The sequence below is a fragment of the Oculina patagonica genome, chromosome 12 (genome assembly GCF_052425735.1).
Source record: "Oculina patagonica isolate OP01 chromosome 12, crgOcupat, whole genome shotgun sequence".
Lineage (NCBI taxonomy): Eukaryota > Metazoa > Cnidaria > Anthozoa > Scleractinia > Oculinidae > Oculina > Oculina patagonica.
The window spans coordinates 2,201,303-2,226,532 of NC_135769.1; the positions used below are offsets into that span (position 1 = coordinate 2,201,303).

General features: G+C 38.7%; 1 protein-coding gene across 1 annotated transcript; it reads left to right on the forward strand.

Moving 5' to 3' along the window:
* The first annotated feature begins 59 nt into the window (after nt 1-59).
* On the forward strand, nt 60-13,073 carry LOC144631349 (uncharacterized). Its single transcript, XM_078489768.1, has 12 exons — nt 60-696; nt 3,702-3,870; nt 4,743-4,957; nt 5,942-6,336; nt 6,921-7,038; nt 7,807-7,894; nt 8,758-8,872; nt 9,024-9,279; nt 9,758-10,042; nt 10,153-10,285; nt 10,606-10,686; nt 10,926-13,073. Exons 1-12 carry the CDS (start codon nt 347-349, stop codon nt 11,946-11,948), a joined length of 3,228 nt encoding a protein of 1,075 aa, XP_078345894.1. The 5' UTR covers nt 60-346; the 3' UTR covers nt 11,949-13,073.
* Nucleotides 13,074-25,230: the final 12,157 nt, after the last annotated feature.

The window sequence follows — 25,230 nt, forward strand, 5'->3', positions numbered from 1 at the left end:
GTAACACGGTCCACTGAACACTTGATCATTTTGCGATATTTTTATACCTCTCATTTGATATGGCGACTGCTCATATCGGACTGGCTTTGTGTATCGTAATTTCTATTGTTTCGTCGCATTCTGGACACAAAAGCGGGCGGTTTGCTTACAACTAATTATCGCTTAGCTCTGTTCAAAGAAATTGAGCGGATGATTGAGACTAAAAGGGAGTCATTGTTTGCAGTGACCCTTTCAAATCCGACCATGATTGCATCGCGTGGCCATGGATTTGATTTCAGCGCATCACGCACAATACTGAAAACACAACTGCAATAATCATTGTTCACTTCAGTCCGAGAGGTTGTTTATGGCGAATATCAAGGTATTTGCACGTTTGAAACCATGTCGAGATATAAATCAGGAACTGATCAGGCGTGAAGATCAAGCAGTATATATCTATCCACCTGGACAACATCTAGCGTCGAACGGAGTCATTAGTTCTGGCTGTACAAATCTGCAAGAACCAAAACCACTCAGATTTCGGTTCGCGCACGTTTTTGGAATGGAATCATCGCAAAAAAATGTGTTCGATGTAGCCGCAAAGGATATTGTCAAACAATTTCTTGAAGGATACAATGCAACAATATTTGCTTATGGCGAAACAGGCGCTGGCAAAACGTACACCATTCAAGGGGAAGGAGTCGAGGGTTTGAACGGGTAAGTACTAGTTTTCACGATCTGCCTTGTTTTATAAGCTGTTGAATCCTAAAATAGCTAGGCTTTTTTGGTGTTCGCGCACTCGTGATTTATTAGATGCTATTCATTATAATTTTAGTTTTATAATTGCGGTTAAAAGCGGCAGTGTTACGAATCGAATTTGTGAAAAACAACGGCGATCTGGGGAGATCCGAGATCGATGATCGATAGTCGGACAAAAAAAAACATTAAGCCTCCTCAAATTTCTTGTGACCTGGACATTTGAATCTGTCGTTTGCGCACGTACAAAGAAAGAGTGGATTTTACAAATTTTGATCTGTTTTCCAAATTTATTTGTTAAAAATATCCAGTGATGCACGTCTATGAAGTCTATGAACACTCACGAGACTGAAATTTGACATCACCGGAATATTTCAAGAATCCTAGGGTACGTGAGATCAGTCACGGTGCTCTGCAGAAGTCTTTACAGTGATCTTAAAAAGTGAAAAGTTAACGTTTGGAGGCATAAGAAATGATTTTGGCATATTTCACTTGATTTTAAAACGTGGCATGTTAATTTCACCAAAATGGTGTTTCCTTGGTCAGTGAATTTTGAGAAATTTTTCTGTAGTATTCAGATTATAACATACCATAATAAAGATTCTTGATATTCATGCTGGGATGAGAATTTTGATCCTTTTTACCTGGTCACTAAAAGAGGGCTAGGGTTAACTTTTGCGAAATACTCACTATCTCTATATGAAACTTAATGCTTGCAATGAAATCACTTCTATGGATCTAAATGACAAAACCATAGCTTATAAATTTTTAATCCTAAAAAAGCCCTAAAAATGCCATTTTAAAGTTTAAAAATTCATAAAAAAAATAATGGAGCAAGAAAAGCAAAATCGGAGACACCGTTTTTTAGACCAGTATATGTAGATCAAATTCCACATAAAAGTTTTGGCTCTCGTGTAAAAATGTTCTCAAATAAACCTAAAGTTCGCAACATCATATTTGCAATCAAAATGCTGGCGTTGCTTACTATGGTCTATATGATAAAAAAAAAAATCGAAAATTACAATCTTTTTTCAATAAGCTTTCTGAAAATACATATACTTTATTGGGGTTACCACTGATGGTTTGCACACAATTTCACTTGGAACAAAAACGCCAATTTTCCTTCCGTGATACCTTAAGAGCTCTCAATTTAGGCTCTTCAATTGACAAGTGTTAAGTGACACTCATGCTTCAGAAGAGGAAAATCCAAAACAAAAGAGATTACTGTCAGCTTAATCCGGTTTTTCATGGCTTATTGTAAAAACAGATCACAAAAGACAACACGGTATGTCAGAACTGGGACAGGTTGAAGTAGGGAACTCTGTGCCGTGCCAAAACAATTTTTAATCCCTAAAGTCACGACAAACATCCAGATCAGTGGCCAGAATCTCCCACATTTGAAAGAAATTTGAAATTGTAACTGTACAAAATTGTTTTCACAATAATACTTTACAATAATACAATAAATATAATTTGACATAATAGTCCATTTTACAGTAGCCTGCCAAGTGACCTGGCCTTTGAATGGTAGTGAGGCTGAGGGTGACCGTGCATTGATACAAACCTCTCTGCTTTATCATGTAAATGCAAACTAGTTAGCATCAAAACAACATGATTTACACAACAAAAGCAGTGAGGTCTGTATCAAAACAAGGTCACCTCCAGCCTCACTTCCATTCAAAGGCCAGGTCACTTAGCAGACAACTGTAAAATGGTCTATTATATAGGGACTGAGTCAGTTGGTACTTATATAAGCACTGTGAATCTTTCACAATCCAAAATCGACAAGGTATGGATCCAGGCATGCAAAGGCTTTATAAGCTGCCAAATTTGTGATATCCATACTTCTATCTTTGGGGTTTTTATTTCAAGCGGGGGGGGGGGGGGGAGATGGGGGGTTGGGGATAGGTGTATTCTGATTGTTTTTTTTTTTGGGGGGGGGGGACTTATTTATTTATTTATTTTCAGAAGTAGGGGAATTAAAAAGGGTAAACAGAGGCGTATTTTGAACGAGTTATATGTGTACGTCCAGAAGTATTTTTGGGAAAAGCTTGGGAATTTGGCTCTCCACGGGGTGGTATTCATTAAACTAGGAACAAGTTTTGTCAGAATGAGGACACCATATAAGGAGGAGTGGATGGAACCCCTCCCCTATAAAGGTACAGCGACATATTTTTGCACTAAGTAGAAAGCCCGAAGTTTACTCTAAAATATGACATAATTTTTGTTGGCCGTGATGTCATTTTTGCCGCCATCTTGGATTTCACCATTTTCTTAGATAGTCAGAAAATAACGAAAATTGATGCAAAATCAAGCCAGAATGCTTATGGAATGTAAAAATAATCAAATCGTACAATTCTGTTTAAAAAAAACTGAAAAATAAAGAAAAATTCTAAAAATGACGATTTTTGGCAAGACATGCTTGTAATTATGACATTGCCATGTCAACATCAAATATCATGGACACATGGTTGATGTATCAAAATTTTGGCAAGGGATGATGAATGGCTACTGAAAGTTTCAGCATTGTAGAATAAATCCTTGTTTCAAAATTTCGAAAAAACCTTACCGAGGGAGGGGTGTTGAATGGTAAATGCGAGACTTTGCGAGACGACGAGACTGATATCTTTTTTGTGAGCCTGAGCCCTTTTTAGCCTTGCAAAAGCAATCGAGACTCCGAGAAGGCGTCAAAGAAAAATTCGAGACAACGAGACCCCTGAAATTTGGCTAAAATTTTGCGAGACAGGCACTTTTTGGAGGACCATTCACCACCCCTGGAGGGGGGAGGGGTGCCCCCCCCCCCACCTTGTATGTCCAAGGGTTAAAATGGTAAATAATCACCTGCTTTGCATGTAAACAGTAACAGCAATTGCTACTTAGATTAAGTTTGTATGGTATTATATAATTATTACTGTTGGATAACTGTTATTGTATTAACCTTAATTTGTTTTTATATCTGCCAACAGTGGACTTATTCCTCAAAGTCTGTCCAAGATCTTTCAAGAAGTTGACAACAATCAGCATGAAACAGTCAACATTCATGTGTCATTCCTAGAAATTTATAAAGAGACAGCTTATGATCTGCTAGGTCCTCTCCTATTAAAAGGTTCAAGAAAAACCAAAGAATTGTCAAAGGTACGTCATAGAACTCGTTTAAAGCAGCCCTTTATTTCAGATTAATCAACTTTTCAGCAAACTCCTTTAGAGTCAATTGGAACCTCTTTGTGCTTAACACCACACAAGGCGGTAAACATAACCGAACCATTTAGAAGTTGTTTATTAAAAGTACTCAGTGTTTAATTGTTGATTTGGCAAGCTGACAAAAATGCTTGGGGTTAATCTCATCTAAATTTTTTTGCTTTAGTTTTTTAGTTTTCCTGGCAGGGGCAACTGCCCCCCCCTGCCCCCTGCCCCCTGCCAGGTACAACCCTGTTAAGGGGAGTAATTTAACCCTTTGTAGTTAGCACAGGCACCAATGTAAACCAGCTGGCTCCTCCAATCTGCAGGATTTAAACATATATTCCCCGTTACGAAGAAGCATCCTTTCTGCTGAGTGGGTTGAGAGGAGGGGGTAGCAATATTGAGTCACCTTCTAGCTGCTGTACAGAGGAACCAGTTCTAGGGTCAGGGTAAGGGTGGTCTGATAAGCTCAGAACTGATCAGTGAGAAGTTAGTGAGATTGATAAAACAGCCATTTATCAGTATAATTATGTTAAATAATTTATCATAAGTCAGAATAACTTTACATAAAGTTTTTAGTTTGATAAATAAAGAAAGATGTTAAATTTTAAGCTCAGTAATTAAATTATGAACCAAGAGTTCTCGTAGCTCAGTGGAGTTTGGGAGGTCATGGGTTCAATTCCCCTCGAGCACTCAGATTTTTTCTTTGTCCCATACTCACGACATGCTGAATATTTCATCTTTCAAATTTCGGTCCACAGTTTCTGTCAAAAAAAAAATTGTAACTGCATGATAATAGTATATTTTGTTCTGTGGTTACTTGTCAGGTTCTGGTAACAATGGGAGGAAATGATTCTTGTCATCTTCACGGCCTGTCCTATCACCATGTGACATCAGAGGATGAGGCAGCACAGCTTTATCGGTTGGGCGTGGCAAATCAGAAGACAGACAAAACTTCTGACAATCAGAGATCGTCTAGATCACATACTGTGTTTAGTATTACGATTTCCAGGCAAAGGCATGGCACAGAGTTATTTTTGAGGTGTGTATAAAAAAAAAAAAACATTATCAATTTATGTGTTGGAAGTGAAGGTGGCTAGTGGTGGATGTTTATTTACTGAGCTGCGAAGCGGCAAGGTAAATATTTACCACTAGCCACAGACACTAAGGTGAATAGTTGTTTTAGTATATACTAAAACTGTGAGATAATATAACCCAAAAGGATGATTTTTTTTCACAACTTTTGTTTATGAAGCTATTTTACCCCAAGCTGTTAAATCATGCAATCCTTCTTAGATACATTTCTTTCTTGATCTCCTGTAAGATTTCTCGGTAAGATTTCTTTGAATGTTGCATGTACCTATCCAGTACATGAATAACAATAAACATCACAACATTTTCCGATTTATTTCTTGACAATTTGTTGATATCTTAAAGAAAAATAAAATATTGTTCACCCTGAGGATAGCCTGAAGTTTCATCCTCTCTTAATCCCTCAATTCAATCTTAAGGTGATCTTTATGATCTCCCTCACCCCGGTTTGGGTTTAAAGACAACCAGATGACAATATGGTTATGCTAATCCTGAAAATGCAATCATGGTTATTCCCCTTGTGAATTGGCTTCAAATCAAAATATGTGCAGTGGCTGACTCATCCCCAGTAGTCTCTCTGTCTCTATTAATATCAACGTGACCAAAGGGAGCGTGAGGGGTGATGGGGAGGAAGAAACGGAAGGAGAGAGACTCTCTCCCCTCTCCTCCTTCCCACCACGCCTCGCTCTCGTTAATACTAATAGTGACAAAGAGGCGACTGGGGATGAGTCAGGTCCAGTGAGGTTCTAGTGGGAGTGGCCCTCACTTTTTGTTGAAAGAATTTAAGGCCCAAAGATCCCCCAAAATCTATCTCCCCCTCCCCTCCCTGCCTTTTAAGCTGTAGAAGACACATCTTCCCTTACGCCCTTCCATCTTCAAAATATCTGGATCTCCACTGTAGTTAGTTCAGTTCTATTTTCTCTCTTTACCAAAGGTCAAAGCTGAACTTGGTTGACCTAGCTGGATCAGAGCATGTGTGGAAATCAAGTGCTGACGAACAGCAACCCGGTGAAGCAAAATTTGTCAACTTGTCTCTCCATCACTTGGAGTCTGTAATCATTGCCCTGCAGAAATTTAACATGAAGTCTTTGAGAAACTGCAGTCGAAAGAAACAAACTGGGAAAGTTTTAAAACGCAGCTCAAGTGCTACTCTTAGAGGAGAAAGAAGTGTGGATGCCGTTCCTAAGTCAAGATTTAATGAGAAGCTGACAAGTGCAAGTGCTGTAGAGTTAGGAAAAGGAAAGCATTCTGGTCTTTCAGTTGATTATGAACCTGTTCTTGTACCCTACAGGAATTCACTGTTGACCATGGTGTTACAGGATAGTCTAGGTGAGTCAACTCCATTAGCATGCATACTAAAACGTACATTGGGGAGGGAAGGGGGGGGGGGGGGGTGAGGAAACAAGGGATTAAGGGGAGTGGGAACACCACTGGAGGCAAAGAAAGAGAATTCAGGAAGTGGGATTTCCAAGTTGGAGGGAATGGGGAGAAATAGGGCAAAAATTTTGCAATATTGCATATTGTATTGTTACTCTACTGGGTCATCACAAAGTGCAAGGCAGCGAGGCGTCTAAGCCATTCTGGTTAGCCTAATTAGTACTCCGGTTAGACTAAAAAGCACTCTGGTTAGTCTACAGTTAGCTTAGGTAGCTTGTGCTTAGCCTTTGGAAGTAGGAATTTCTGCCTCACATGTCTCGCTGTCTCACCTTGCATGCCTCGCTGCCTTGCCTCATATGCCTTGCACGCTTGGCTGCCTTACATATTTGTAAGACTCCCCCCTTCCCCTAGATATGATGCTTGTCATTTTTAAGTTTTGCTTACTAAAAATTGGCCGGTATCCTTTACTTTATACTCCTGCATGGAGAGGAACAGTGCCTTTTTAATTTCTAATATCTTATGTTCACTTGTTGTAGGTGGGAACTGCATAACTGCTATGATTGCAGCTTTGTCTTTTGAGGAGAAAAACTTGTCTGAAACCATCTCAACCTGCAGGTTTGCTCAAAGAGTTGCACGGATCATGAACAAGCCAATGTGAGTCTGAATGTCAAGAAACAATTTAATGTATGTGTACATTGTACATCTTAGAAGGAGCAGACGAAAGTTCTGATTACTTTTCAGTTTGGTAAATATTGCTGTCAGGTTTTCAAATTGAAATCGAGCACACCTATCAAAAATTCAGTAAATCACAGATCTGCAAGTAATTCAATAGTTCAATCAAGAGAAATTATGTCAATGTACATGTATAACTAAAATTATGTGATATTTAGTGGATGGATTAGAGACCTTTTCTCCCAAATGATGAGTACCTTATTAATAATATATAATAATATTATAATGATTTTACATTTGACGCTTAAACTGTTGGTTGAAAAATTGTCACTAGTGAGTGTTATTTCAGATGGCATTGAGGATATGGAGCATTTTCATGGCATTTATTTCTGAGTCGTGGTGGCCTAATGGTTAGTGTGCTTGACCCTGGATCAAGCGGTCTGGGTTCAAGCCCTGGCTGAGGTCTTTGTGTTGTATTCTTGGGCAAGACCCTTTACTCTCCACTGCCTGTCTCCACCCAGATCTATAAATGGGAATCAGGGAATTTAATGCTGGGGTAACCCTGCGATGGACTAGCATCCCATCTAAGGGGGAGTGGAAATACTCCTAGTCGCTTCATGCTACAGGAACTGGGATAAGCTCTAGCCTGATGGGCCACTATACTCAAATGCAGACCACCATCATTATTTTGTCTACATGTAGCAGTCAGATAACAAGTATTAGGCTTATTCTCAGTCCTTTTACTTTTAGACGAAATGAAGAGGTTGACAAGAACATGGTTATAAGACGTCTTCAAACAACACTGGCAAAGCTTCACTTAGAACTAGCCAATTACAAGGTACATTAAAAGTTTCGTTGCTCAAGTAACTTGTGACAACATTGGTGATATTGCTTACGTTTTGTTCTGACTGCATAAATTTATGTTACCTTTTTCTCAACCTTGTTGTGCCATTATACAAAAAGTACCATTCTACTTGATCAAAGGTTTGGTCTTGAAAATCCCTCAAAGCTGCTATTGTGAACCTTTGTTACCAGATAATATAGTCACTGAAGTTGGGTCAGGTAGCAGATCTCGCAAGATCTCACATGAATGGTTCACCACCCTTCGAGAAAACAATAAAACAAACAACAGGAACAATGCCCCTAGTTGCTGCCCACAAAACAATTTTAGCGACCTTCAAAATTGACTACGAGTACGAGATCGAGTACGAGTACGACTTTGGAATTTCGACACAATTGTATCCCCCAAACTATAACTCTTCCCTGTTGCTGACTAACACTTAAATAAACGTTAGGGATAAGATTGGTGTGATAAGTGATTATAGGAGGCACACGAATTTGGTTTGAAAACTCGTTCTCGTACTCAATCTCGTACTCGTAGTCCAATCTAAAGGTCGTTAATAGCAGCTGCTGCACTTGAGGACCAGTAGAATTACAAGTGTATGAGAGCTGCTACAGTTCTTCCAAAAGTGCATTTTTTATAAGATCAAAGATACGGTCAAAGGGTTTTCCAGATACTATTGATATGCAATAAAGCCTGCTTGGGAAACTGTCAAGATTTTTGTTCAGACACCATTGAATACTTACATTCAAACTAGTGTCACTATTTAAACACCAAGCGTAGACAGTTAAATCAAGTGTAGCCTGGCCATTGCTCAAATGAGGACTGAACAGTACTTTGTTTTATTGCATACTTCTCAGCATGAGTCACTCACATTGCGCTTGGATGACGAGAGCAGTCCTGAAGATGAGCAAGATTGTTCTGCAGTGATGCGCTCTTTTCTTGCTGGAAGAATAAACGACCCCGTGTCACATGGTGAGCTTTTCTGATAACTAATAACTCAGTCTCCTTACTTTTTAATAACAACTCCATTAGACATTAGAATAAATGAGAAAGACGAAACGTTCTCAAAATGTCTGCAGCAAAATGCTACTTGTATCAACTGCTTTTTAACCATTACTGACAGGTATCAACACACCAAGAAAGTTCCGCACCTCGTTACGTTATCTGCGCCGGATATTTGCTGGGACCACTCCCCAGGCACTGAGGGATGGGGACCAGGAACAACAGTCCGCTGACGATAGGGACAGTGGCGTGCGCACAGGCAGTGAACCCACATCACCGCTGACCAGTGAAGGTGAAACTGATGTTCATGTGGTGTCTAATTTCATAGCCCAGCTGCCATCTCCAGTTCCCATGATAGCTGACGCTTCACAACACAGGTATGTCACTGTTAGGGTCTGTTACCATGATTCCGGAATGACTTTCATTTTGGAACGAAACTCGTTCCGGATTGAAGTTCGTTCTGCATTCACATGACATTGTCGACCGGCTCAACCTATAAAAGGGCGTTTTCACTTGCGCGGTTTTCGCGCGAGATGAAAACAAGGTAGCGCATGTTTCGCGCGATATCAAAACAAGATGGCGCATGTTTCACGCAAACATGTTATTCTGCCCATTTTTGGCCATTTCTGCAATTTTGACTAGCAATTTGACCATCTGTATGCGATTTCACGAGATGCGATTTCATCTCGGAACGAAATTCGTCCTGTATTTACATAATACAAGAATGAAAATCATTCCAGAACGAAATTTTCATTCCGAAATGAAAACCGGAATGAACTCATTCTGGAATGAATTGACTTTCGTCTCAGTTTCATGTAAACAGTTGTAATGAAAAACACCTTGTTTGTCTTGCAGGTTAAGTGTTACGCAGGAGAGTGGCATCTCATTGGGCACTGAACACGAGGAACCAACGCCAGATGCAGACGAGTCTTCACCAGGCCCCTCTCATGAAATACCTCAGATGTCAGGACCTGGAACGAGTGAGGTCTCTACTCAGACCGGCTTGCTGAAGACATGCGAAGGAAGAAAATCTGCAAAGAAGGACGTCTGTTTAGGAGAAGGCAAAGTTCAACCCGCTGGCCATGGGCCGCGTGAGGATGTGTTGATATGGGAGCTTGAACTGCAGAAGGAGGAGCTTTTGTAAGTTATATTTCGGCTAATTGCGACTTTTCCTAAACCTAGAAAGGAATAAGGAACGTTACCGAGTTTTGGGCCGCCTTTTTCAAGCTAAAAAGTTTACTTCTTTGCAGGAACAAGAGCAAAATGTTTACGTCACGGTTGGCTGATCAGCGTGCGCGCCTCGTTGTGATGCTGAGGCGTGGAGACCTTCCCGAAGAATTAGAAAATGAGAAAATTGTGGAGTTGCAACTTCAGAAAAAACAGGTTCGTTGGTTAGAAAATTCTGCTAAAAATTTAATCTAGGCAGTGGAAGCAATTGGAAAGCGGGTGCTATTGGTAAGGGTTAGTTCTACAACTAAGAACAGCTAATAAGACCTGAAATCCATTCTGTCGGGACCCTACTCAAGTTAGTGCATTGTTCGGAGACTGCCATCCGAAAACAAGAATTTACGATAAGGACAGTTGTTATTGGACGTTTTTACTGCTCATGTTCCTCTTATGTGACAAACTAACTAGAAGTACTGTAAACCAGTCAGGCTGAGAACTTTGGTTATTATTGATTCAGTTCTTACTTTACTTTGTAGCGGGAAGTGGAGAGCAAATTGTCTTTTGTAATAAAGAAGCTGGCGGATTTAAAGTACACTGATCGACTCAAACAGTGCCAGGTTAGTGTTTTTATTTTTGAAAATAATTCAGGAGTGCAACGACCCGTACGTTTCCCCTCGATAAAGTACAATAAGTCCCCTTTACTTGGGTTTTCACGCGATACTTATGAGAAAGATCGTGTGATGACCCAGGTAACACCGGCTTCTAGAGAACTTGTATGATGCCTGATAAGAAACTTTTCCATGACTTGTCTGAAGACAAGGTAACAGTTATTAACTGCATTTTTACACCCTTACAGGTAAAAGCGCAACATCAATCAGAAACACAATCATTTAAGGAGTTAGAACTTAAAGAAGTGTCCACTCGTCAGAAACTCCTCGCACGCAGAGAGCAAATGAGAAATTTTGGCTTATCGTCTCCGACGCTGTCCCACCAATCAGCGCCGTCGACTTCAAGCTTCCGGTCTGGAACCGGAAGCGGTAATGTAACTTTATCAAGGACGTCATCAATGACGTTACATTGGGAAGATGGCGGGCGAGAAACTGGGGACCAATATCGCACTGTACCGGGCTCTCCAATCTCGTCTATTCCTGCTTCAAATAGTAGAAACTCCAAACCAGTGGCATCGAGAAGGGAATTGAAGGACAATTCACGTAAGATACACCATATGGCGCTTTCTTCTCAAAGTTTTTTTTCTAAGAGAGGGTTTTCAAGCCAAGAAAGATTTTACAGTAGAGATAAAAGCGGGACGTCAAGAAACGTAGGCAAAAACTGTCCGCTTGTTGATTATATGAACAATTCTCATCGAGCTTTGTACCACAAGTCAACATTCCCACGTCGCATTGAAAATGGTGTTTGTTCTGACTTACGCGGTACAAAAAGTGCACAAAGGACAATGCCAAAAAAGCAAAAAGCGTGCGGAAATAGTGAAGCCATTTTAGCAAGAAGCTCTTTGAGTTGTTTGCAGTCGAAAGAACAATCGTCCGACTCCAGTAAGACGGAGTGCATCATGGCAATGCCTCCAGACGCAGCGACCACAGATAATAAATTAGTTACTGCAAATGATGCATCTGAGGATCAAGCTGAAATCAGCAAACAAGAAGATAAATGTAGCGATTTCAAGAATTCACGCCTCTCATCTCCTGGCGAAACAGCAGCAAGCAAGTCCAGAGAAAATTTCCAAGAACAAAAACTCCCCTGTCTCAACAGAGAACAGCGTGTGCGTGTGTTAAAAATTCGTGAATATGTCAGTGCGGCAGAGGTCATACAAAGAAGATGGCGTTTGTACAAGATGAACAGAAAAGGTGAAGGGGGAAAATAATGGGTTTCTATACGCGAAATTCTAAACAGCTTCCAACAGTTAAGGCAAAAAATTAGACGAAAGTGCGTTGCTCCTAGAAAATGAAATTCTATGGTATTTGTACTTGATACCAAAATGTGGGCTCATAGATAAGGCTCGGGTCAAACTGCGCCGGTCAAAATACTCAGGAGTTGAACTGAATTTAGTAAGTTATGTTTAGAGCAGTTTTCAATTGAGAGAGTGTCGTAAAACCAAAACCAAAGTTAGTATCACTCTAGCTAATCACGAAGAACACAGACAATCCAGTGAACCAATCAAAAATCCAAGCAAATACATGTAGCTGGCACGAAGCGCGGGAAAACGTGCGCGAGCGCGTCATGATTGGTTTTGGTTTTACTTCTGATTGGCTGAACCAACCACAAAGCGTGGTAATGCAAAACCTATGCTGACGGGAATATACTTTGACGCTCAAGTGAAAACCGCTCTATGAGAAATTCAGGTTTTGTCTTAAGGTTAAGGTTGTCCAACCCGTTCTTTCCGTCTGTAGCACACTTGGTCTATTTCTGCATGTTACTCAAGTCGCCTAAGTTAGACTCGGCTGAATGAAATAAGACGTCTGATTCAGTAATTTAGTTTGATTCATGAGCAGGTCTCGAGACGCCTGGCCCGAGCCTTATATGAGCGATGTGCAATGTTACTGAATGAGATCTGGTGACGAGAGTTAAAGCGAAGTATATTTAGTTGATGAAAGTCTTTTTCATGAAATCAGCCTCAAAGCAGTTGAGTGGTTCGTAGTGAATCGACAGTTCACTTCAGTCTTCACTTAGGTCGCACGAGCCTTGGGCTTTTGACAAATTTTTGAAGCTTTGGCTGTTTCCGTGCGATTCCTTTAAAGCAAATCAATTTCGAAATGAATCTCAGAAAACGGGGTTCCAACCTTTCTTCAAGAATCGGTTTGTTTTTGTAAAATAGTCTTTTTCGACCAGGGGAGAGTTTAGTAAAATTAAAAGCAGACGATGAGTAACTAAGTTACCTATTTCTTTCTTCACTTTAAAAACTAAGTTATTGGAGAATTCATATATTAGACGCTTCAAAAGCACAGCACAATAAGTTATTTTACGTAAAAATAAATCATTTGAAAGCAAATACTAATCTTGTTGGTTGTTGTCTTATATTTTCGCACGAAATATTATTTCGGAAATCAAACTGTGGAGGCTATTTGACATGGGAGCCGAGTCATCTATAAGCGAACAGTCGCGCTGGCTGACGTGGGGGCTGACTCGTCCCCAGTCGTCTTCATATAGCACGCGGCAAAGGGAGAAGCACGCGCGCGAGGTGGGGGAGCAGGGGATGATGGGAAGGAAGAAGGGGAGAAGACCCTTCTTCCCCTTTTCCCTACCCATCTCCCCTTGCGCTCCCTTTGTCGGTACCCGTCTCTCCCTCCGCTGTATCTTTGCCGCGTGCTGTATGAAGACGACTGGGGACGAGTCAGACGTGGGGGCAAGTTGCGCACCCCCGGGGGAAAGATATCTCGAAAACTGTTGTGGAATAGGGCATACTGGATTGAGAGATTCGATCTAAAACTACGATTTGTCTAGCCTGCTAATTAGGCAGAAAGGTTTTTTTTGACGAGGAGAAGACCTCTGATCATGCTAATGAGTGCGGATGCTTGTCGCAAAATTTGATATAATACGGGCGTTGCTCAAGCTTTATTTAGCCATACGTACCCCTAAAATATTACATAATAACTGAAACAGATAAGAGAAATAATGGGGTGGATGACGTTCAGTTGTCATCTAGTGATTCCATTTATGAAGAAATTTTAAGGATTTCGTGTCTGATCAATCTATATGACGATTAAGTTCGTGTACAACCCTAAAAGACAACATAGGCCTCATCACGGTTTTCATCTTGACGAGTAGGCAAAGCGGGTAGAAATTACAGTGTTTGTATGGGAATCCGACGGCAAATATCTTTTGCAAAAATCGAATTCTGGACAACTTAAAATTGTAAAATTAGATACTAGGTAAAAGTTGTTATTCGCCGAGTTCGAATGATGAAGCTGTACTAGAAAGCGTCCAGATAAGTTTTTATAGACTGTTTGTTTACAAACAAAATGGAAAGATAGAGTGGGGAAGCTTATCACTCTCTTCGAATATACCATTTTACAGTTGTCTGCTTAGTGACTTGCCCTTTAAATGAAAGTGAGGCTGGAGGTGACCTTGTTTTGATACAGACCTCACTGCTTTGTTTTGTAAATCATGTTGTTTTGATGCTAATTAGTTTGCATTTACATGATAAACAGAGAGGTTTGTATCAATGCACGGTCACCCTCAGCCTCACTACCATTCAAAGGCCAGGTCACTTGGCAGGCAACTGTAAAATGACTATTCCACACATAGTCGTTAACTCTCAAGGGACTGTTTATATAGGAATATTTTAATTTCTCAATTATGTATACGCCAGAAGAAAGGAATAGTTCAACCTTGTGTGTTTTCTCAAACATTCTGGAAATAAATTCTTTTTATTTTTATCTTTTACGGCTAAAAAGGCCAAACATCAGAACGAATGTCCAAACAGCTGATATATTAAAACAAGTGACAGTTGTCACGAGTTGTGGCCCCACACGGGTGGCCTCAGGAGCCCTTGAGCGCTTCCGTTTCCGGAAAGCCTGTTCGCAGGCCAGGAAACAGAACCGAACGGAACGCGAATGACGTGTAAAAAACTTGCTCGTGGTCAAAAACCAATCAAAAAAGAACGATTATGAAAAAAGAAGTACTAAATATTTTTTTTTTTAAAAAAAGACTTTGCATAGTCATACATTTCGTCTTCAGTTATAAATTATTTTTTTTTAACTTTGCACAGTTATAAATTTCTTCACAGTTATAAATTACGTCTAGTACAGCAAAAATAAAATAAAAAGAGAGATTAATTAGGCTTAAATTGCTAGGAATTTAAATCTTAAGGAGAAATACAATAAACTACGCCATATGTGAGCATCCCGTAAAAGGCTTAAAGCAGATTTTGTAAGATACTGTACCAAAACAATAAAGGAATGACTTCTGAGATTTGTTCAAACCAACATATATTACGGCCAAACATTGCCCAAATAGATTCTAGGAAGGAAAAGAGGGGGTCACCATGCTCGTTTTATCGGCACTTAAAAGTACGCGACAGTTAAATTACACCGAATAGTTCCCTCAAAAAAAGGCGGGACGCATTTTTTTATTTTAACCCGAGACTTGTTCTGAAACAATTAACACGGCGCATAAATAGTTTTAAAAATTCGTGCCTTTCTCACGACATTTGCCGAATACTCATTATTCAATGCGCAAATGCAATGCAATGCGCACGACATTTGCCGAATACTCATTATTCAATGCGCAAAATTTTTCCTGAAATATTCAAATTGAGCAAAGCACATTTGTCCCAGTTGAAATGAATTTTAATCGCGTACATAAAGAAGTCTCAAAGGACTTGCCAATCATTTTGGTGTTGGTCACAGTTTTCAGTTGCGAACCTTCGTCTTCCTCGATGTGCTTCGTCTTTGGGTAAGTCCACGTATTCTACCTTGTCCTTGTTGTTTATATAAAATAGAAAATATTTATATACATTCAGGTCAAGTCCTTTAAAGTGTTATTTAACCAAAACAGTGTTTTATCTTCGTTCGTTTGGTCAAGCACAGAACAGAAAGTTAAAATGTTAAATCCAGCCGCACACTTCGTTATTTGTAACAAGTCCTGCCTTGTACATTTTCTCTCGCCTGAAAGTCTTAACATAACGCCAGTAATTTCCTTAACTTTTACAAAGTTTTTTTTAGGCCGAGAGAGACTTGCTAACATATTCATCGAGCGAGGTGTTGCAGAAGGCTGATACAGGCTTGGTCTCATTATAAGTGCCTTTTGTTGACGCTGGAGAGCAAGACAAATACAACACGACCCTACAACATCTCGTTTGGTTGAACAGCAGGTAAAGTTTGTTCGATCTACTGAAAATATAAAAGAGTAAAATTAGAAATAGTTGCCGTGATTTGTGCTTACTGTTACTACGAACCACTTTGTGCTTTTCATTTAGTCGTCGTTCTTTTGAGAATAGTTAACTGTTGCGTTGAAATGTCCTTAATTGGAAACATAATGTAGGCAAGAATAGAACCCATTATGAATAAACTTTGAAATCTGGAAAAGCAACAAAACTTCCTTCCCTCACGTTCGCATATGTTGCTGTGCTTTATGTATGACTACCAATTTAAAAATTATTGATCCACTGACAAGGCTTCAAGAATGCTACTAACTGTGAACGTTTTTCTTGTTTTGTTTTGTTTTTCTCATAACACCAGATGTATGTCCAACGGAATTCAGTGCAGCCATTCTGGAGCGGACCTGTTCAGGCTGCGTTCCAATTATCACCAATTCAAAGCTAGTGTGACGCTGTTATTCCATCCTGGCGGGCCTCTACGTGCTGGAAACAACTCAATTACAGATAAGTCAAACAAAGTTTTTTTTTCCTTTACTGCTTGTAAGTTTATTGCACAACATTCGGTTGTTTTCAAAGAACGAACTAAGTTTTGCTGGTTCCAGTTTTTGTCCTTCACTGACGACTTTGAATAATGCCAAACGCCACAAACTTATACAACTCGAGAGTTAAGGTCGCGCAGGACCCTTGCAATCATTAGTATGTATTTATTTAAAGAGTATGCACGAACTGCCGGACGACTGAAGCCGACAACAAACGAAATATTCATGAGAATGTTTGTTTTTAAACTCTTTTGTACAAGTAATTACTAGTTATTGTTTTCAGCTTTGTGCCACGTGCGCTGGAACATAGGAAATTATCATAAATAGATTCACAGCTTTGAATATATCACACGTTGTTGTAAACATTGACTCGGAAGGTCTTCGGAAGCCTCAAAACCTTCAATTTTGTGTCCAAGTTTTCTCCGCCGATATAGAATTTCAAGAGTTGATTCGCGAGGAACATAAACTTGGTGTACTCTATTGTGTTCTGGCTAGAGCGAATTTTTAAATTTCCTTCTCAATATGAAGATAGCATGTTTCAAAGTTTAGATTTCACATTTTTACGCTCGTAGAAGCCATTAACTTGTAGCAGTTTTTGAAATCGAAAATTTCGTTCTAGTGGGAACACAAAAGAAGTTACGATTTATCACTAAGCTATATAATTATTTAATTTGGTGCGCTGTGCTAGCTGAAAACTTGGACACAAAATTGCATTATCTTCAGTTAAACTTTTAAGGGCTTGTAACATCACAGACAACGGTCATCTCTCAGTAAAAGGAAAATCATGATGTAATTCCATCATCCCTGAGTATCCTTATTAAATTTTAGAGGAATCGATATTCAAAATGTAGCGAATTAAAGCTTTACAAGATAGCACTCCAACAAGAAATTTGACTAATGAATTTATTAATGAGCAAGGGTCCTGCGCGACCTTAAGTCTTAAACTATTTTGGAAATAACGGAAAGATAGAAAAACAAAAGACTGTGACTTCGATTATAAAGATCACATTTTAATAAGACTTTATGAACAAGACTTACAAGAAACAGAAACAGAAATTCAAGCGATATTCGAGGGAGAAATAATTCGCTTTGCCTTGACTGGTCGACAAATCGAACGTCGCTTCAGCTACATGTTATCTTTGCTTGGCGACGCTTGCTCACTTATTATTTCTACACGATGGTTGACAATAGGCAATAAAAATCTTTTGGGAAGTTGGCGACGTTTACTTGTAGTTTTTTAGGCGTCTAGCGAGACGCGTGTCTTGTCTCTCGAGAACAGACACTCAATCAAATGAAAATGAATAATGAGTAATGAATACCCGATGACGACTTCGACTGGACAAAGTTAAGTATTCCGGTGAAATCTTGGCACAGGAGCAATGCCAATATCATCTTAGATCAGCGACCATTGGCATTGAAGATTTTCAAGGGAATATCTTCTTGTAATATCCCTGGGAGGGAAGTAGCAAGCGCAGACGGCAGACGAAGCACTCGGATTCCACCTTGCCGTTTTAACTTGACGAAGTCTATCTACTTTTTCCTTAGCCTTTGCTTCTGTTCTCACATCCTCCCAAAATGCAACGCAATACCCCGGCGGAATCCAAAAATTTCTTTTAGAAAACTTGTTTATGCATTATAAAGATACGAAAACCACAAAAAACCTGTAGGCTGGATAGACACTTTAAACAAAGGACTTTAGTCCCAAAGGCTCTCTATTGTTCTGGCTATTGTTTTCAATAAACAAAGAACTGCATGCATAATAAATGTTGGGGCTGTGCGGAAATCTTGCCCGGTAAACTGACCGGTGTGGAGTTTCTAATTACTGAATGTTTAGTATTTTCGAGACCAAAACATTCTTCACTGACAATAAAAGTCCCCTAACCTTACTCGTTCTTTTTTCCATACGACGTAGTGATCAGTTTAATTGATATTTCGTTTTTTTTAAGGTCGAAAGGATGAGCATGCAGCCATTTTGGATCACAGTGTGTAGCTTGGTGCAAGTTACCGACTGGAAACATCTAATTTCAGGTAATTCCATGTAGTTTTTTTACTTTTCCATTCTTGCATTTACGTTTAATTAATTTTTAAGCGATAAATTTTCGACAACGTACTTTTTTTCTGGTATTCACTCTTTGTTGTTTTTTAAATCTCATGTCTCAATTACTTACAGTTTATCGATACCATCCCAAGTGTGTCATAATGAAAATCCTCGTCTAAGGGGGTGGGGGGGGGGGGGGGGGGGTATTGTTTTGATAAAGTACCAGATTCTCACAACTCACATTTAACTATGATAATCAGTTTGGAGATTTCGTTTTTCAAGTCTGGGACTGAAAGGGTTTTCATCCAGTTCATTGTTTATTTTTTTACAAGTAACCTGAAACTGCCAAATGTTGCATTTTTTTTATTAAATCATTGTTAATTAAACCAGAATCAAACTTGTTCCCAGAATAGCTTAACTTAATAATGTCTCTTCTTTTTTATCAAGGTTGAACACAGTTTTGTTGAAATCTAGTGCAGCCATTTTGGATCACAGTGTGTCCCAAGCTGACATTGGAAACATCTTTTTTGAGATAAGTTCATCATCAGTTTTCTTATCAATCTTCTGTTGTTTACCTTTCAGTCCAAGAATGATCAAAATCTTATGTCTCCTTACCATAATGATATCGACAAACTGTCAAGTATCTTACAATGAGAATTCAGTAGCAATCGTTAGAGGGTGTTTTCCACACGTATCGCCAAATTCTCATAACTAGCATTGAAAGAAATGTAAGATGATCAGTAAGGAGAATTTTGAATTCGACTCGGGGACTAAAACTAGGATCAACGGTTACTCCATACCTTCGTAAGGCTACATTTGCGACTGCGACCCGGGACTGCGAAAAATTTTTTTTTATATTTTGGGAAACAATGTCAAAACTTAATAAACTAAAAGTTTACAAACACACGTGTCTTTAAAAGCAAGATATCTTGATAACTGAAGTTAATAACCCAAAAATGTCTGAATGCCCCTGTGGCTGACACAACAGCAAACTCAAGAAATCTTATTTGCGCCAGGCGAGTGCTACTTTAAAACAACTTGTTGTTGGCGCTTACTTTATTCAGTTTCTTTCCTAGCTTTTCTTGTTCGACATCTTTCTGTATCACTTTATCATCATTCTCAGAAAAACACGCACGCAGTAGCTTAACATAATGGGTTCCGCGAAAGATTTTTGCCATTTCAGAACACGCCCTCGAGACTGAATATCCGCTTGGAACGACGTAAAGTTTATTGATCGAGACTCGCACTGATACACACGAAGGGACAAAGAAGCTTCACCCTAGCAAGACCAACATTGGATAGCGTTATTAACATTCCAGAAGCAGAATACCCACTAACAGGCAAGAAACCCAACAACAGGGTTGTTACGACAGCGGACGTGTGAGGAAACAACTCGCCTGAACAGTGGGTATCGAGAGTCCACCAATCATAGCCAACCATCGTGCAACGTCACATATGGTGACGCATAACCAGTCGACCTCAACGCCCGATGAAGACTAGCAGTAAACAGTCAAAACATCGCCAATTACATCTGAAGTGACTACATTGTGAGAAAAACCATAATATCTTATTGTTATTGTAACTTACAACCGTGAACAACAATAAACTGTTTCACTAAACACTAAGTTGTTTCTCGAGCGAACGCCTTCTCTGTTAATACTTTAGACCTACCTTAGACAAACCCGTCTTCGAGATTTTATGGCTAGCCTGATGATGCGGCTGAAAATCGTTTACTGAAAACCAGTAAACCATTTATCAGTTAACGCAGTCAATCAAAATGACGTCAAAATTTGTTGCCATGGCAACGTCGAAAGGACCAAAGATACTTTCTATAGGTCTTTTGACGTTTAATAATAACGTAAACACTACAGCGGAACCTCGATATAACGAAGGGCCAAGGGACTGGCAAAATATGTTCGCTATAACGAGGTTTCGTTATATCGAGGTTCCTTCCCATATAATTTACTATAACTGGGGCGTAGAATATCGTTCGTTATATCGAGGAATTCGGTATATAGAGGTTCGTTAAATCGAGGTTCCACTGTACTTTGTGAAAAGTTTTGTTTTTCATACCTTTCTTACAATCGACGAAACAAACATTTCCTTATAAACTTTAAAAAAAATGTCCAAAAAATTTCTTGGAAAAATAACGAGAAATTCTGAAAACATAACAGAGCTTAGATTATAGGCTCTGGGCTTTGAAAAAGGTTTTGGCTGGAAAATTGAGGAGACTTTAATCAGTGGGGCTTATAAGCGGTTTACAAAATAACAACAAAACGATAATTTCCGTATTTGGTTGATGAAAGGAATTTGACCTGATAACGATCTGCAAGTAAAACAAGGGAAACATGTGGGGGAGGGGTGGGGGAGAGTGAGGAACTTATAACTGAAAAACACGCATAATACATTGAAGTAAGTTGTAATTGAGACCTTTCTGTAAAATTTGGCTGATATATTCATAATTTGGCAACTAAGAATAAACTGTGTCGGTATACTGATTTGTTTTGTTAAAATATTTCGCGAGGTTTTTGATACTAGGACTTAGAAAGTTAATAAACGCAGTATAGCACGGTTTGAGATTTTGTTGTTTTATTGGTAATTAACGGCTTTGCAGTTGTTTTACATGAGCAATCACAAAATTGAAATAACACCCGTTCATTCTCTGCTACTGTCCGCTAAGAAAAGAAATCGCCAAGATATCTCATATTTTCTCAAATTCTACGTGTAATATAATTTCTATTGATATTTAGCTTTGAGTATGGTATTCCTAAAAACTGCGCGCGTATACGATTTTTTTTTTCAAAAAGCGATGGTTTGGAGTAACCTTGACATTGAGTTCGTCAATTTCAGGAGTCGACACGAAACTGGCAATATTGTTCTTAAAATCAGTAAAATATTAGTAATGAATGATACGTAAACGAGACAAGGAAAAATGGCCTTAGTTAATAATGCGTCTTTTTCCCGCCAGGTGAAGACATGTTAAAGAAAGTACCACCATTTTGGATTGCAGTGATAAGTTCCTGGACTCTGGCGCATGTTGACAATGGAAACTTCTTGGAGTAAGTTCATCATTATCCTGTCGTTTACTAAAAAAAGTATCAGTCTAAGAGTAAACAAAATCGTTAACTTTCTAGGAAATATTTTCTTTATATACAAGAGAGTTATAAAGTAATCAGTAAGGATCGTCAAATGAATCGAAATGAATTAAATAATCCTCGCAGTATACAAGCAATTTAAACAGCCTGAAAAAAAATCAACGCTACAACGGTACTCGAACCATGACGTTTGCGATTACTTCACGTTGCATTGTCAAATGCTATTATATTTCAAGTTGCAATTGGCTTTATTGAAACTGACAAATGTTGTACGCATGACCAGTAAAATATTACAGTACTATTCGTACTTCGTATTTATTAGTAAACGAGAATTAAACTAAAATCGTTGCTGAACATTCGACTAAACAAAGGAAATATCCTAACTCAGCCATTCAATTTTTCATATTCTCCAAGTTCAACGCAGATATGAATGGTTAGCTCTCGGATTCTGGCGCAGGTTGACATGAAAACATCTGAGAGTATGTTCATCATAGTTATCTTAGTATTTTTGATATGCGTTTTAATCATAAAATGTATCAGCATAGGCGTACGGGCACCTTCGGACCTGGGGGGCGGAGAGCTTATTGCCCGAAAAAAGGCATGGGTTGAAAGCCGAATAAAGAGGCACAAAAAAAGAAAAACAAAACGTGCATTGAAATAGTTGTGTACAAACCTTGCCTGTTTGCTATAAGGAAACGATAGTTCTTAAATTAATTACGTGGCGTTGCCCTAAGGTGTCAATGTACTGAATCATTTTTCTTCGGAAATATTTATTCACTCTAGTTCACCAAAAATTAAAGTATTTTTGGGGAGCCAATTAACACTGTTTTTCCCCCACTTGAAAGTTATGCAATTATAGCAATTTGCGACAGGAAACGAAAGCAGATGAATGAGAAATTTGGACTTTTGAACCACAAAGAACGTTATATTTCCAATACTTTTTCTGTTAATGTAATTAGTTTTAGACATAATGTTGAGATTTGTCGGCTTATTTTCTATTTTTTCTCTAGCCTTCTTGCCCGAATTCTAAGCATTTTGCACGAAAAATTTCGGCACTGGGGGGGCTGCAGCCCCCTCGCCCCCCCGCCTCGTACGCCTATGTGTATCAGTCCATAAGTGATCAAAATGTAGTATCTCCTTAACATATCGATACCTTGTCAGGTATCTAATGAAGAAATCCGTTAACTTGAAAATATTGTCTTGATATGTTAGTTACAAAAAAATTATAAGTTAACAATGTTTCCTTTTTTTCGCCAGGTTGAATACAGATTGGAAAGAAATGCATCCATTTCAGATTGCAGTGATTCAGGCTCGACTCTGGCGCAAGTTGACATTGGAAACTTATATTTAAGATAAGTTCATCATAGTTATCTTGCCTTAATGTCGTAACCATATATAACAAGTTTCAGGTCAAGAGTGATCAAAATCTAATATCTCCTTACTATATTGTCAAACGTCCTTATGAGGGAAATTAAAAACTAGGAAATATTGTCTTGAAGTACTTGCAAAAAAGTCATAATGTTATCAGTAAGGATCGAGATATTTCGAGTTGGTTAATTTGAAACTGTCAAATATTGTTGTTTCTAAATATCAGGTCAAAATTCGAATTTTGTTAGCAAACTTGTGCATTATTGTTTCGCCGAACAAAACATTGAAGAAAATAAATGTCCTCAATTTTAGAAGTAATTTTTAATAATTGTATACAGTTCACAAAACGTGCTTACGCTTCATTTGTGGAGCAAACTCGAGATAACTTCCATTGAAGAGAAATCGAAGTTTACAAATAAGAACAAAGTGGTGGCATTACCAAGAAAACAATTTGTATAAAAAATTGGGATAAAAAACGTTTTTCTCCTTACAGTATTTTACATTGTTGAGAAACAAGAATGAAGAAAAACGTCAACTAGGAAATATAGGTTAAGTTTAATTCCCTGATCTGAAGGATCTTAAGCAAAAGATGGCAATTTTATAGTATGGAAAATTGAGATTTAGAACATCATTGAAAGGAAACCACACGTGACCAGATGTGTTAAAATTTGTTTTGTTGAATGGCATAGAGAAGGTCGAAGAACACAAGTTGATCAAATTGAGACTGCTGTAGAATTTGCTGCTTACAATGTATTTGAAAAATTAAAAAAAAAACTTGCATTATTTTGTTCACCGTGATACGCCTTGCAACATGGAGCAAACAGTTCACAAGAAATAATAAAAGCACAACATTTCCATAAAAAGTCCAAGATTGATCCAAATCAGAAAGCCATGGGTTTCTGACCAAATATAATATCTCCTTACCATACCGATACATTATCAAGTATGTTAAAACGAAATTTATGACTAAGATTCATTGTCTTGGTGTGCCAGCAATATTAAAAGAGGTATCGCAAACAGCCAGTACAGTTTGTTATTAGAATCAATATGAGATTGTTAGAATCGATGTGAAACTGTCGAATATAGTACTGTTGGTTCTATTTTTTGTGCAAATTAGTCGAATTTAATATCATTTTTGCTGAAATTAAGAGTACGTCGTATTTGATCACTAGACAGAGCTGAAATGGAACCAAACTTGTTCTTCCAAATTCCACTTATATTAAGGGAAGTTCATTTAATACGAAAGCACCTTGAAACTTGTGTTTTATTTTATAACTGGGATCAAGGGAGGTTTAAGAAATTCCTTGTATGGTTCAACGCCCTGCATACACCTTAAAACTGGGGGAGCAATGGATGTGTTTATATAACAAATTAAGCATCTAGAATGGCTTGATATACTGAATAGGTAAATCAGTTGTTTACACTGCTGTATTAAGAAAAGAAAACAGTAAAGAGAAGAAAGAGCAAAGAAGAAAAACATTAACGGCAGAAAGATATGCGAAGAAAGCAAGACAGTCTTGCCAGAAGACCTTAACCAGAGATTGTCTAACAAAAGCTGGAACGTATCAAGCTCCTCCCAAGGTTTTACATCAGGATCCTAGAATATCTCATCCAAGGAGATGTAATGGATGACGTGGAGCAAAACACAGTATATTAAGATCTGCTAAGGGCAAGGAAACTGGGAAAGCACTAAAAAGACAAAGCAGATGATGTCACTTGTGAAAAGTCAGACTGATCCATGCCGACTCTTGAAATAACAGTGGTGATGCCAGTGATGAAAATGTCAAGCTGACGAGGAAGATATCACTGAAATGTCGGACATTATTAAAAAAAAGTCAAAACGCAAGTTTTAAAAAGAGTTTTTCTGTGTGGTTAGGGAGTGGAAAATTTTACGTGTTATTTATAACAAAAGAACCTAAAAACGTAAATGTCGATATCAAGAGGAAATATCCTGCGCCCCTCCCCCCTTGTGACCCATTATTTTTCCCACACTCCCCCCTCCCACCTCCCCACACACAACTAAAAAATTCAGGATCCCTCTCAACATCTTGATATCTCTTCCACCAATCCCTCACTCCACTTTTTGTATTAAATGAACTTTCCATGAACAAAAATTTGGAGAAATTTACAAATCATGGCTGGTCTACAGAAAAACACGCCAACTCTTCATTTGTACAGGAAACCAATTGTTTTAATTAAAGAGAAGTCAAACGTGGCTAAAGATGAACATAGCGGTGTTGTTACAAGTGAGTAGTGACAATATGCGAGCCAGCGAGCCATGCGAGCCA